The sequence below is a fragment of the Myotis daubentonii genome, chromosome 1 (genome assembly GCF_963259705.1).
Source record: "Myotis daubentonii chromosome 1, mMyoDau2.1, whole genome shotgun sequence".
Lineage (NCBI taxonomy): Eukaryota > Metazoa > Chordata > Mammalia > Chiroptera > Vespertilionidae > Myotis > Myotis daubentonii.
This window is the reverse complement of record NC_081840.1, coordinates 40,987,876-41,001,396: the sequence shown is the minus strand read 5'-3', so window position 1 is coordinate 41,001,396 and position 13,521 is coordinate 40,987,876. Positions and strand designations below refer to the sequence as shown.

Genomic DNA, 13,521 nt, shown 5'->3' with positions numbered 1-13,521 from the left:
TATTAATTGGAATTCTACTGTAAGGAAGACAGTGTGTCTCCCCCTTTTATTTATGTGCTCAGTTTTTTATATCGGTGTGGCCATATGGATATTTATTTTATCCTACGTTTATAACCATATTTATTTTATATTTTACTATGATGATTTTGTTGCTGAAATTGTTCCATCTTTGGCCTAAAGGAGGCTGGGCCCTGTGTCCTTTCAACATGCCCCATCTTTTTTGAGCATTTTTTTCTTCCTGGCACCATGAAACATTCCAGGCTCATCTTGAATTGTCCTTGTCCCCCAGCCTTGGAATCAGTCATTTTTCCAAGGAGCCCTGGTTCCTTTTATAGGAGAAAGGTGTTTAGAAACCAAGATCTGGGCCATCCATAAATACACGTCTATATATCTATATCTATTCATATGCCGGTACCACACTGTTTTCATGATTAAGACTTTATGTACAAGCAATGTAACACTGTATAAGCATTTCTTTTACTTGTTGGGATTTCCTCCACAAAGGCTGTGGGGCAGCTGCAGCGCGTACCTGCACTTTACAGCGTTCCAGTTCCTCTTCCAGCGTAGACTTCTCCTCTTGCCACTCCTCCAGCGTGCCGCGCCCTGGCTCCTTCTCCTGGCACAGCACTTCCGCCAGACGTTGATTAAGCTCTTGCAATTCTCTCTGATTTTGAGAGTTCTTTTGGCTAAGTTCCGTCTTTTCCAAATCCAACTGTTGGTTTTTGGTTTTTAATTCTGAAATCTAATTAAAATTGGAATAACTCTTAAAAACTAGTTACCCTACTTCTGCTAAAAAATAGACTTAGAGCCTAATTGGTTTTTCCCTCGATATGTAGATGAAGTTACACACACATACTTAATAACAGAAATAATACAGAGTAACTGTTACACATTCAGTCAGTTCAGAAGTGTGTTAAGAAGCGATAGACACTCAGTCCAAATCCACTCCACGTGAGTAGCCATGGTTCACAGCTGGATACATGTGTATCTCTCCAGATTGTTTTCTATGCATATGACAAAACCCGTATACTGTACACAGAGAGATTTCTTTCTTTATGACAAAAATTGGAACCATTTCAGATGTTTGGACAGCCTGTTTTCCCACTTACCCTATCTTACAGACCCATCTTCTAAGTCAGTGCATTCAGAAACCACCACATGCTATATATTCTAGTGGCTGTCGGGTATTCCAAGGATCAAGACATTGCATAATGCATTGAATTTTAATGAAGAAGAAACAAAGCAATCTTTTGGAAAATTCACTTACACATGTTAGCATTTTGTATTTAGGGTTTTTTGTTTTGTTTTGTTTTTTTTAGCAGTGGGGCTGTTGGGTTAGAAGGCATGCATATACATTACTATTTTTATAGATATCCCCAAAACGTCTTTCTCACAGTGCTACTGATTTACAGTTCTACCAACTAGGTATGAGCACCTTTGTTTCCTCACCACCTCTTTTATTCTGATGAAGCCACTCTTTAATTTTTGCTAATCTGAAAAAAGAAACTCATTTAATTTGCACTTCCCTAATCACTAATGAGGCTGACCATCTTTTTACTTGTAGTATTCTTTTTTTTTTTTTTAATTAAATCTTTATTGTTCAGATTATTACATTTGTTCCTTTTTTCCCCCCCCATAACTCCCCTCCTCCCAGTTCCCGCCCCACCCTCCGCCCTCACTCCCCACCCACTGTCCTCATCCATAGGTGCACGATTTTTGTCCAGTCTCTTCCCACATCTCCCACACCCCTTTCCCCCCCAAGAATAGTCAGTCCATTCCCTTTCTATGTCCCTGATTCTATTATAATCAACAGTTCATTCTGTTCATCAGATTATTTATTCACTTGATTCTTAGATTCACTTGTTGATAGATGCATATTTGTTGTTCATAATTTGTATCTTTACCTTTTTCTTCTTCTTCCTCTTCTTAAAGGATACCTTTCAGCATTTCATATAATCCTGGTTTGGTGGTGATGAACTCCTTTAGCTTTTCCTTATCTGTGAAGCTCTTTATCTGACCTTCAATTCTGAATGATAGCTTTGCTGGATAAAGTAATCTTGGTTGTAGGTTCTTGGTATTCATCACTTTGAATATTTCTTGCCACTCCCTTCTGGCCTGCAAAGTTTCTGTTGAGAAATCAGCTGACAGTCGTATGGGTATTCCCTTGTAGGTAACTGAGTTACTTTCTCTTGCTGTTTTTAAGATTCTCTCTTTATCTTTTGCTCTTGGCATTTTAATTATGATGTGTCTTGGTGTGGTCCTCTTTGGATTCCTTTTGTTTGGGGTTCTCCGCGCTTCTTGGACCTGTAAGTCCATTTCTTTCACCAGGTGGGGGAAGTTTTCTGTCATTATTTCTTCAAATAGGTTTTCAATATCTTGCTCTCTCTCATCTTCTGGCACCCCTATAATTCTGATGTTGGTACGCTTGAAGCTGTCCCAGAGGCTCCTTACACTATCCTCGCATTTTTGGATTCTTTTTTCATTTTGCTTTTCCCGTTGGATGTTTTTTGCTTCCTCGCAATTCAAATCATTGACTTGATTCTTGCGCTCCTCTGGTCTGCTGTCGGGCGTCTGTTTAATATTCGTTATTTCAGACCGTGTGTGCTTAATTTCTAGTTGGTTCCCCAATATAAGATCGAGGGTCTTATTAGTTTTCGTGTAGATCTCATTAAGTCTATCGGCAGCTTCTAAACAGTTCTTGAGAGACCTTAAAAGTGTGGTTCTGAACTCTATTTCTTCCATTGACAATTTTGTCCTGTTTCTTTGTCTCCGCATTTTGTTATGCTTCCTTGGTGCACCCCCTAGTGGTCTTTGTTCGCAGTCTTATAGATAAATCTTGATTGTTGTAGCTAATTCCAGGGAGGGTTTGACCTCCAGGCCAAGTGGCTGTGAGAATCAGCTGTGTCAGCAGTGAGAGAACTTCTGTCCTCTAGGGAGGTGCTAATCTAGCCTTTGCCTGAGGCTATCTGGCAAATGCCTCTGTGCAGGCCTTGGGCGGGGCTGGTCGCACAGGATCAACAGGGTGGGCTGGAGAGAGCAGTTATGGCGGCTCTCAGTCCTGTCCCCAGGTGCTCTGCCTCTCTGAGTCCCAGCACCCGCTGCAAAGCTCGGAGAGAAAGCTGCACTCGCTCTGACCGAAGCCAGACAGTCCGCTTCTCCCGTTTGAGCCTGGGTCCCTAAAGACTCGCCTGTATCTGGAGCTCAGAGTCTGCGACTCCCTCCCGATTGAAAACGCCAACCGCGCCCTCCGCCGCCAGCCCGCTCCGCGCATTCCGCACCTCAGAATTTGACTTCAGCACTGCGCCTCCTCTGAGTGTCCGTATGCGTTTCTCTTTCCTCCTAGTTGTAGGACTTCCACTCAGCCAGCGTTCCTGTGGTTCTGGGCGATGTCCGTTCTGTGTTTTAGTTTCACTTTTGAAGTAGTTGTTCAAAGCAGCAAACTCCGGCGTTAACCTATGCCGCCATCTTGGTTCTGTCTCTACTTGTAGTATTCTTTTGTTTCTGTGACTTGACCATTCATATCGGTTATTCATTTTTCATCTGGGTTTTGCCATCTATATATACTAGTATAAAAGCCCAGCGACCGGAATGGCAGAACGACCAGAGCGACCAGAACAACCAGTGGCTATGACACACACTATGGCAGCCAACCAGCCTGATCCAGGCCCCCATCGCCCCTCTGTCTCCACCAGCTCAGCCCCCAATCGGCCCCCAACACCCCAACTGGGGGTGGGGCCGGCTGCCAACCGCCCGCGGCCCCTACCCCCTGCTGGCCCGGCCTGATGGGCCCCCATTGGGGCGTATTGGCCGGATCCCACCCGTGCATGAATTCATGCACTGGGCCTCTAGTTTGTTTATAAGTGTACAAAATACATTTTGGATGTTAACACCTCGTCTACTCTTTTCCCAGGATGCCCTTGCCTACTGACTGTTTCAGACAGATTTTTAAGTGGCCTTTGCCCACACAATTGCATGTTGTGAGATTGTATAATTGACTGGCACAAGTTACCTAAATAAATCATAATTCTGTGAAAAGATACTGATTAACTGGCATTCTGTATCTGTGAAATTTTGTCCTTAACTTTCTGCTTTCAATCCTGGTGAGAAAAGAAGAAGGAGCTAACAGTTGCAACTGTCTGAGGGATAGAACTAGCATGATGTAGGTTTGGTTTCAGAGGTATCGCCTAGCCATTCCCACTGACTATAAGGCTTGTATCAAGCACTCAGAGCCAATAAATAATAATACATTATTAAACCCACAAAAAATAGAAACTTAGAGTCATCATGAGGTGAGTTTCCATTTTGAATCTCCAAATTTACAACCTCACCACCTCTAGCTACATGTTATTTCAATAGCATATCCTATAAATCTGTTTTTTCTCAAATGAAAAAAAAAGAAAATTTCAGACTCAAGTAACACTGGGAAAAATGAAATATCTCCTTACCTGTTTCTTTAAATTTTCAACCATCTGCTGAACTGCGGCCTTTTCCTGTTTCACAGTTTCTATATTTTGCCTAAAGGGACAATGAAAACTTAAGAGTTAGGCTTTAAATTTTGAAGTAAAATAGTTTTAGTCCCTGCAAAAAGGCCTTAAGAAAACGTAAGTATATGTCTTACCACATTTCTTCCTGAGATCCATTTAATTTCTCCAACTGCAGGTTAGAAATGCTATCTTCTTCACTTAGAGTAGTAATTTCATTTCTCAAAATAGAATTTTCTTTTTGAAGCTTCTCAGATTCATATCTGAAGCAGAGATTTGAAAAGTAGTTACAACAAGGCAGTCATCTGGCATCTTTGGAAAATACTTTCTAGTAATTTTATGAAACAAGTATTTCATGCCAGTTAAAATGAGAAGTCTAAATTAGTAGTCTCTGTTCTTAGAATTCAAACTATAACATTTTGACTCATTTCTTATGGGCAGTAAGAATCTCACTAAGACATTAGGGAAGTGTGGCTGAGACACTTGTGCATGGAGACAGAGGGAGACGCAATGGCCACTCTGGTTGCTGATCGTGTCTGTGGCGAGCCTACTGCTTTGAGCAAATAACTTCCTTTATCTCAGTCTCAAGGCCTGCCTGCTGCCAATGGACATAAACCATATTACTAAGTTGCACTAGCTTTCATTTTAGGTCCCAAGGTATCTAGAGAAAGAAAATTCACTACATGGATAAAAGGGCCATACTGAAATATACACAATATTTTCTTTGTGTTTTTTTTTTCCATTTCATTATATTCTGGTTTTTAGAATGGAAAATCCTCTGAAGTGAGAAGAGGAAAAACTATACCCAGAATTAAATTTTGTTTCATATCATTAAGATATTTCAGACATGATGCAATATTTTACACATTTTTTTAAAACCAAATTTTCTAGAAGACTATTGCAACCATATTTTATAAAGCCAAGTGAGCAGTGGTTCAAGTCTTTTTGTTGTTGTCGTTATTCTCAAGCACATTTATTAGAATCTGATAGCTCCTCAATTAAATTAAGATAAATTTCTATTGTTTACGGAATATTGGCATATATCTTCAAGTGGCATAGGGAAAAAACTATAAGCTACAAAACGCATTTATCCTATATTAGTATAAAGAGAGTTATCTACCAAGCAAGCTAATAATATACAAAAGGCATTCATTCTCATATAACAGGTTTCATCAACATGAGGAAAAATAACATTTAACAACAACAAAAATTCTACCCGTCCATATGAAGGGCTAGAAAAGAGTTAAAGACGGGACATACATGGATGATGCACGTGGTTAAACAGCAAACACTCTCCGTTATCAACTTTCACACGTCAATGAGTGACATGTATTTCCTACAGAGGGAGGGGGTGCCTCCTAGGCAAGGTTATTCTACTTGTTAACGTGACAGAAGCAGGAGGAAGTCTAAAGCACTGCCCTCTTCTTGGAGACTAACAGGTTAGTGTCTCTAGGTACAGCAAGCAGCAGAAGTTAGATGTGGCCAGGTGCTCGGTGGGACTCCGTGAAGTTTAGAAGGTGCATACGTTACCTCAGAAGCTCAACTTTCTGCTGCATCTCACCGCACGCGACCTGCAAGTCATACATCGTTGCCTTCAGCTCTTCCTCCTTCCCTCCTTGAGCAGGGCCATCCTTTTGCTTCACTAAACTAGTGACTCTCTCCCTCAACTTCCTAGTCAGCTCCTGCAGCTTTTTTTTCTCCAGTTCTAACTCCGCGATCACGGCCTGACGCTGGAAATGTCTGTGTCGGAGGCCTAGGAGGGTGGTGTTTTCCTCGATGATCACCTGGTTCTGTTCTCCAGGCTTTTCTCCGTGAGTCTGGACTGTTGTGCGCAGCCAGGCAATTTCACGGGCTTGTACTTTTCCCAGGATCTGGGTGTTCTCCTGCCCAAGGTCCTGGCTTTCTTGATAATGTTCTTCGATAACCTGGCACACGTGCAAAGCCTTGGGCGCACGTGCTCCCGGGGTCTGAGTTAGCGCAAGTGCCTTCCCATCGGGCTCGGGCTCGGGGTCCAGGTCCTCTAACGGGGCTTCCCACAGGGAGAAGCAGCCACACGGGAGCGCCGCTCTTCCTTGCAGCCTCTCAATCGTGCCTTCGAGTCTCAGAACCACACCGTGCAGCTCCTCGTTTTCTCTTTTGACCTCATCGTAACTCCTTTCCAGGCCGAGGAACGTTTCGGTCACTTCTTCCGCTCGCTTCAGCTCGTCCTGCAACCGGAAAACCTCTGAAGCGAGTTCCTTGTTGTTGTCCAGGGCTTCCTCGTAGTGCGTCTCCAGCACGCGCAGCTCTTCCTGGAGACAGTCGTTTTCTCTGCCGGCGTCTTCGTATAACAGTTTATACTCGGGAGAAGCCCCGGCGACTCTCTCCAGCGCGTTGAGTTTCTTCTTGAGCACAGAAACATCAAAGAGTAGGTCCTGCTTCTTCTCAGAAGCGCGATCGCAGTCCGCACGTAAGACCGTTAATTGTTCCTGAAGGTGAGAAATCTGATTCTTCAGGTCCCAGGTCTCAGTCCTGGTCTCATCGCTGTTTTCAAGCTCAGAAAAACTCCCCATGGACGCTTCAGACGCCTCGACTTGGACCTCCTGTCTCTGAGGAGAGCTCGTCCCTGTGCTTCCCAGGTCCGGGGCCGCATCGTCTTGCAGGTCGCTCAGGACGCGCCGCCTGGTGACACCTTCTACTTGCTTCCTTCGGTTTTGCAGTAAACATGGCTCTGCTTGTTCCACAGAATTCCCGAAAAGCCCAGTGGTGGCCTCCTCTAAAGAAGACGACATGACTGACCCTGGCTCTAATTTCTGCAGCCTCTGCTGCAATCGAGAGATTTCCGCAGCCATCTTCACGTTTTCCTTCACTGCCTGCTCGTGAGCTCTCTGCAGGCTCAAGAGGACATCTCCATTCTCTTCCAACAGCTGCTCTCCTTGCTGGAGCAGGGACATGGCTCCACTTCCTTCTGCCTCCTCCCCTCCTGTTTCCTGGCAGCCATTCTGCAGCCTGGAGGGAGGAGAGGCCACCTCCTGCATCTCCTTAATTTTATTCTGAAGCCGGGCGATTTCTGTGCTCATCTCGGCTCTGTCTCGATCTGCTTTCTCACAGGTCACCCTGTGGACGCTCTCCATGGCCAGGAGCTTGGACATCATTTCCTGCCTCTCCTGGTCGCGTTCCATTTCCAGCCTTTCAAGCCGCTGGTTGGCCAGCTGCTCCGAGACGCCCGCCTGGCACAGGACCTGCTCGCGGTCCTTCAGCTCTCTCTCGTGACTGCGTTTCAGCTCCAGGATCTGGTCGGACAGGAGGCCTTGCTGACTTTCAGACACTTTTCTTAGGTCCTCCAGGTCTCTGAGTAGCTGTTCTCTCTCACCAACCACGCTACTCAGGTGTTCTTTGTATGTTTTCTCCAGCATCGCTCTCTCCTGGGTCAAGGCCAGGGAAGTCGCTCTCTCTCTCTGGAGCGTCTCCTTCAGCTGCTCCTGGGCCTCAGCACACTCCTGCGTGAGCTCGTCCTTCTCAAACTGCCACTGAGACCTCTCCTCGCGCTGCTGTTCCAGGAGCTCCCTCAGCTCTTGGCGCAGGTGCCTCTCCAGGCTCTGCAGGGCACTCTCACATCTCTCAGTGACTTTCTGACAGTCAGCCTGAACCTGGGCTTCTATCTCACAGGTTCTTCTAGTACACTCAGTTTCCATTTTTTCCCTAAATGTGGTCAACATACAGCATTACTCAAACTGCCATCAACTCCAGAAGCAAACAAACAAAGAAAACATTTCCCATGCACAGGAGAAGCTGCCAAGCAAACAATTTAAATACGTTCTAGAAATAGTGTTCACTTCTCCCTCTGTGATTCATTTACACTGACAAGGGATGCCATTTCTGAGAGCCAAGACCAGCAGTCATAATGGAAAAGACTCAGTACTTAACTTCTCTCTGCATTTACAAGAAAAATTTAGAAAGAAAAAAAAAATCTTTGGAATTCTCCTGGATGTATTTGTTTTCAGATTTTTAACTAACCACTTAAACTGATATTTCACGGTAAATGATCAAATGCATTTATAGTCCCCTAAGTTGGAAAGTATAATATTTTTTATTTTTAGTTAAGTATGCATTGAAGGATAATAATCACATAAACCACACGTATCACAGTCACATGTTCTTGCCTCTTATTTAATGGAGTAGCACTGAGGTCATCAGAGTATGAAGCGCCAAAGGCCTCATATGTACCTGAGATTTCACATGAGTAAGGTAAGCACAAAGTAGAGTTTCATAACTCTGGGAGGAAATATGACTTTGCCCAGAATGTGGTTTATAAATAGCCTTTCTCAGAAAACAACAGGACTGAACGAGGAAGGACCCACATTTGCAATAATCGTATCCTCATCTGTGACCTTAAAATATACAAGTCTGAGCTCTGGTTGGGTGGCACAGTTGGTTGGAGCATCGTCCTGTACACCAAAAGGCTGCAGGTTCGATCCCTGGTCAGGGCACATACCTAGGTTGTGGGTTTGATCCCCAGTCAGGGCGCATATGGGAGGCAACCAATTGATGTTTCTCTCTCACGTCGACATTTTTCTCTCTCTCTCCTTCTTCCTCTCTCTCTCTCTAAAAATCAATAAAAACATATCGTTGGGTGAGATTAAAAAAAAAAAAGATACAAGTCTGTCACCAGGCATAGTTTCCCCTTTTAAAAGAAGAACAGTTTCAATAACCCCAAGACGGTTTATGTCTGAACAACGGCAAAACAAGTTGAAAAACTGAAAAAGTGTTTCAAGGGGCTATTATGCCTTCTGATTCACTAGAGTCTCCTTCTCTGACTGGAACTTCTGGTGCCTGGGACGGACAGCACCCCAGGTTGCTCCATCTCCCCCATTTTCTTACCTTTCCTCTTGAAATTCCCTCTGGTGTTTTTCCAAGAGCTCTTTTCGCAACTCCTCCTTCTCGAGAGCGTGCTTCTCCGCCAGGCTTTCCAGCTGCTCCTGGTGGAACTGCTCGAGCTCCTGAGTCAAGCCCCTCACCTTCTCTTCTGTCCAGGCACCGCTGTGAAGAAGCCCCTCCCGCTCTCGGGCGAAGCTCTCCTCTGCCTGCTCCAGTCTGTCCTTGAGCTCTGCCTCATGTTCCAGCCTCAGCGCTTCCTGCAGGAGAGTCTTCTCCTCGTCCCACCTCATCTGCAGTTGTTTCTTCTCCTCCTCGTGTTTGCAGTTAGTCATATGTTGTGCCTCCTGGAGCGCCACTGCCCGGCCCTGGAGTTCTGCCATGTCATGTGTAAGGTCACTTATTTGCTTTTCCAGGATGTGCACTTCATTCTCATACTTTTGCCTCATGTTCTCCTGCTCCTTTTCACAGGCGGCCTTGGTTTCCTCTAGCTGCTGTGCATAATGGTGCACCTAAAGCCAGGAAGCAAAACCACCACAATGTCACTCAACTCCAGGCCACGGAAAGGTGATGGGGCAGAAGTACTTTGTTTCCTACAAGACATTCCTCAGTTTTCCCATTTTGTTTTAAAGTAACAATTCAAAAACACATTAAATAAGATACATTTAAATCAGGCATGGTTTGCTTTCCTTTATTTTAACTTGGCTGAATTGTATTAGTTTCTGAACAGCTCTATTAAAACTGACCAGACCTTCCCATAGATACCATTGGTCTTCCCAGGCATCCTTTCCAACTGTGAACTGAGGGGCTGAACATACTGAATTAAATCCATATATTTATTGAACACCTATCAGGCACTCTGCAAACCTCGTGGGGACACAAAGTTGGGTAAGACAAAATCCCTGCCATCAAGGAGAAACCTGTCTAGACATGGTTATGACAAATACAGAGAATTGTACTACAAGACAGAAAAAAAATATATATAAAAGGTAAAGAGCTACATTGTAACCAGGGGATTCAAAGGAGGGAAAAAGCACATTTGGTGGGGGGAATTCAGGAATGGGTGCAGCAAGAGGAAAACATTTGATATGAACCCTGAAGGGTAAGTAGACTTTGAGAGAGAAATAGCATAGCATGTAACAGCATGAGCAAAAGAGCACAGTCTGAGGAAAACCGGAAAACTACCTGGTTTGGCTGGAGGATAGGATAACTCAAAGGAGCGGTAAAAAAAGAGAAAAATGAAAAAGTACGTTGAAGCGACAAGGTTAAGGAAGGGTTTTGGAGGCCAATATTCAGAGCTTGCACCTAATGTAAGAGGTAATGCTATAGCAAAGGGCTTTTTTGTTTTTATCAAGACATTTTTTAGCAAGTTGAAAATGTAGTGGCCTTCGAGTTCTACGCTTGCTGGAAAATGAGGGTCTTACATTCTGGAGAAACTCTGAGGAACTTTGGCCTAGGAAACCATCCTGAGGAACCGGGTTCCTGGCAGCCACCAAGACACAAGAGAAAATATATAGAAAATGCTGCCGTACAAGAACGAAGCACTGAGAACCCACTACATGCAAACGCCTATCAAGGAAATGAGAGAACAGGGTTGACAAGGACTTACTTTATCTTCAAGCTCCAGTCTTAGGTGACACAAGTCCCTGTGATGATGTTCTTTCATCTGTTCGATGACCAGCTCTGCCTCGATGCTCATATTCAGTGGATTGCAGTCTTCAGAACCAAGCCCTGAAAATACATGAGATCTACTGACCCTGATCTCTCAATAACACAGCTGGCATCAGAGGAGGGATATCCATTGAATAAAGGAATAATTTTAGCCTAAATTGCCATAGATGAGCTCTACTAGGAAACTGTAGAAGGCAAGAGAAGTCTCTTCTGTTTTTGAGCATCAGGGAAAACAAGAGGAACATGAAGGTGAGCAGATTCTGTCACATACAGTCAATGCACCAAACCTTACAGAACCTATCTTTTTGGACAGTAGGTGGGGAGTAGATGTGGAAACTCTTTCTTAAACATGATTGCCTCTTAACAAAAACGCTGTGGACTGAAGACGTTTGGTCAAATTGACCAGCCTTCTATCCATCCAACAAATACCAAGTAACAAATTAGGTAGGGACAGAGGTCCAAGATGGTGGCAGAGTAGATGGAAGGTACATGGACCTCCTCCCAGGACTAAACGGGAATTAAAATTAAAATATAGAACAATCAACCTGAGTAACCAAATGAAGACTATTTGAACAGAAGTCTTATAACCAAGGATTTACACTGGTAGTAAGGGCAGAAACATGAAAAGGCCTGGCCCTGTTCCCAAGGGCTGCCGCTGAGAATCTGGTGGGATTTCTCAGCTGCAAAGGTTCCCCCTGAGGAGCATGGGGTTGAGCTCCCCATCCAAGAGCACCAGAGCCAGCAAGAGGCATCCACATAACATCTGGCTGTGAAAAGCAGGAGGGATTCTGTCTACCAAGGAGAGACAGGAGTCTGCTACTAGGGACACAGGTGCCCTCCTAAAGGGACAACACACAAAATTTCATTTGCAGCCACTCAACTTGGGCTCAGGTGGAGGGAGGGCAGAGCAGACTAGAATCATGTGAGGAGAGATGGGGGTTTGTGGTTCTGGAGAAAGATGATGGAACATTTGCCAGGATTCCTGTACTGAGTCACTTTTCCACAATGTAGACACCATCTTTCTTGGATGGAGCATGCCCCTCCAGACAAAGAGAGAATCTTAAAAGCAGCATGAGAAAGACAGTTATCTACAAGGAAGCTCCCATAAGACTGTCAGGTGATTTCTCAACAGAAACATTTCAGACCAGAGGGGATTGGCATGAAATATTCAAAGTGATGAAAAGCAAGGACCTACAACCAAGACTACTATACTCAGCAAAGCTATCATTTAAAATTGAAGGAGAAATAAAGAGCTTCCTGACAAGAAAAGGCTAAAGGAGTTCATTACCACCAAACCAGTACTACTAGAAATGTTAAAGGGTCTTCGCTGTTAAGAAGAACAATAACAACAGAGGAACATAGTTATAATGAATAAAATTAAAATGACAAAACATATGTACCTATCAATATTCACTTTAAATGTAAATGGCTTAAATATTCCAATCAAAAGACATAGGGTAGCTGAATGGATAAGAAAACAAGACCCATATGTATGTTGTCTACAAGAGACCCACATCAGAATGAAAGATATACAGACTAAAAGTAAAAGGATGGAAAAGGTATTTCATGCAAATGGAAATGCAAAAAAAGCTAGGATAGCAATACAGATTTTAAAAACAAAGGCTATAGTAAAAGACAAAGAAGGAAAAATAGGGCATAGATTGGGAACACAGATATAGGAAGTCTGGGGAAATTTTCTCAACTCAACTGTATGAGTTCACCTCTGCAATGGCCCAGGATGATGACTGAAATGTAAAGCATTAAGTTGGGGGCTGAGCTAGTACATAGACAAAATGATTATAGCTAATACTATGTAGAAATCTTTTAAGGCAGAGGACTCAAAAGTGTTTTTCAGCCCTAGCCAGATTGGATTCCGGGTTTGATTCTGGTCAAGGGCTTGGTTGCAGGCTCCAGCCCCAATCAGTGCTCATGCAGAAGGCATCCAATTGATGTGTTTCTCTCTCTCTCTCTCTCCCCCGTGCCTTCCACTTACTCTAAAAATCAATGAAAAATTATTCTCGAATGAAGATTAACAACAAAAAAAATGTTTTTCATGTGAGTGTACACAGGCAGATGGGAGAAAGGGCATAAATCTTGTATCTAGAATTGACAGTCTTGCTTTGAGCTGTTTTGCTTCACATGTCATGGCATATCTTCAACTGGCGAGTGATAGTGCAAGTTTACAAACCCATGAGGAGAACCCCCAACACTTGGTCACCTATGGAAAAGTCCAGAAAAGCTTCTGAAATGTATCATATTACCAGCTGGGCTCCATCCTTACACTACAGTAAAGCTACAGACTTAGAATCAGAAGAAAGGTCTTAAGGCCTCTTTTTGTCCCTTCCCCCATCCCTTATTTATTCTAGAATAAATAAGTGAGGAGAATAACTCTTATAAGGACCTGTACTCCTGTAACAACTAGTAGTGGGCAAAAGTATTTACAACAGGAGAGTTTATTATGAGCCCTTTAGGAAATTACATCTCAACACACTGGAAGAAAGAGGCAGAAGACCAG

General features: G+C 43.7%; 1 protein-coding gene across 13 annotated transcripts in view; it reads right to left on the bottom strand.

Moving 5' to 3' along the window:
• NIN (ninein) overlaps nucleotides 1-13,521 on the bottom strand; it is a 101,355-nt gene that overhangs the window by 20,926 nt on the left and 66,908 nt on the right. For 12 of the 13 annotated variants that reach the window (XM_059696387.1, XM_059696376.1, XM_059696350.1 and 9 more), the window contains 6 exons: nucleotides 10,945-11,066; nucleotides 9,342-9,847; nucleotides 6,012-8,162; nucleotides 4,619-4,744; nucleotides 4,446-4,515; nucleotides 530-742 (listed from right to left, as the gene is read on the bottom strand). In XM_059696387.1, coding sequence (XP_059552370.1) covers nucleotides 530-742; nucleotides 4,446-4,515; nucleotides 4,619-4,744; nucleotides 6,012-8,162; nucleotides 9,342-9,847; nucleotides 10,945-11,066 — 3,188 coding nt within the window. The remainder of the gene's footprint in view (nucleotides 1-529; nucleotides 743-4,445; nucleotides 4,516-4,618; nucleotides 4,745-6,011; nucleotides 8,163-9,341; nucleotides 9,848-10,944; nucleotides 11,067-13,521) is intronic. The other variant, XM_059696467.1, reaches the window with a different exon arrangement.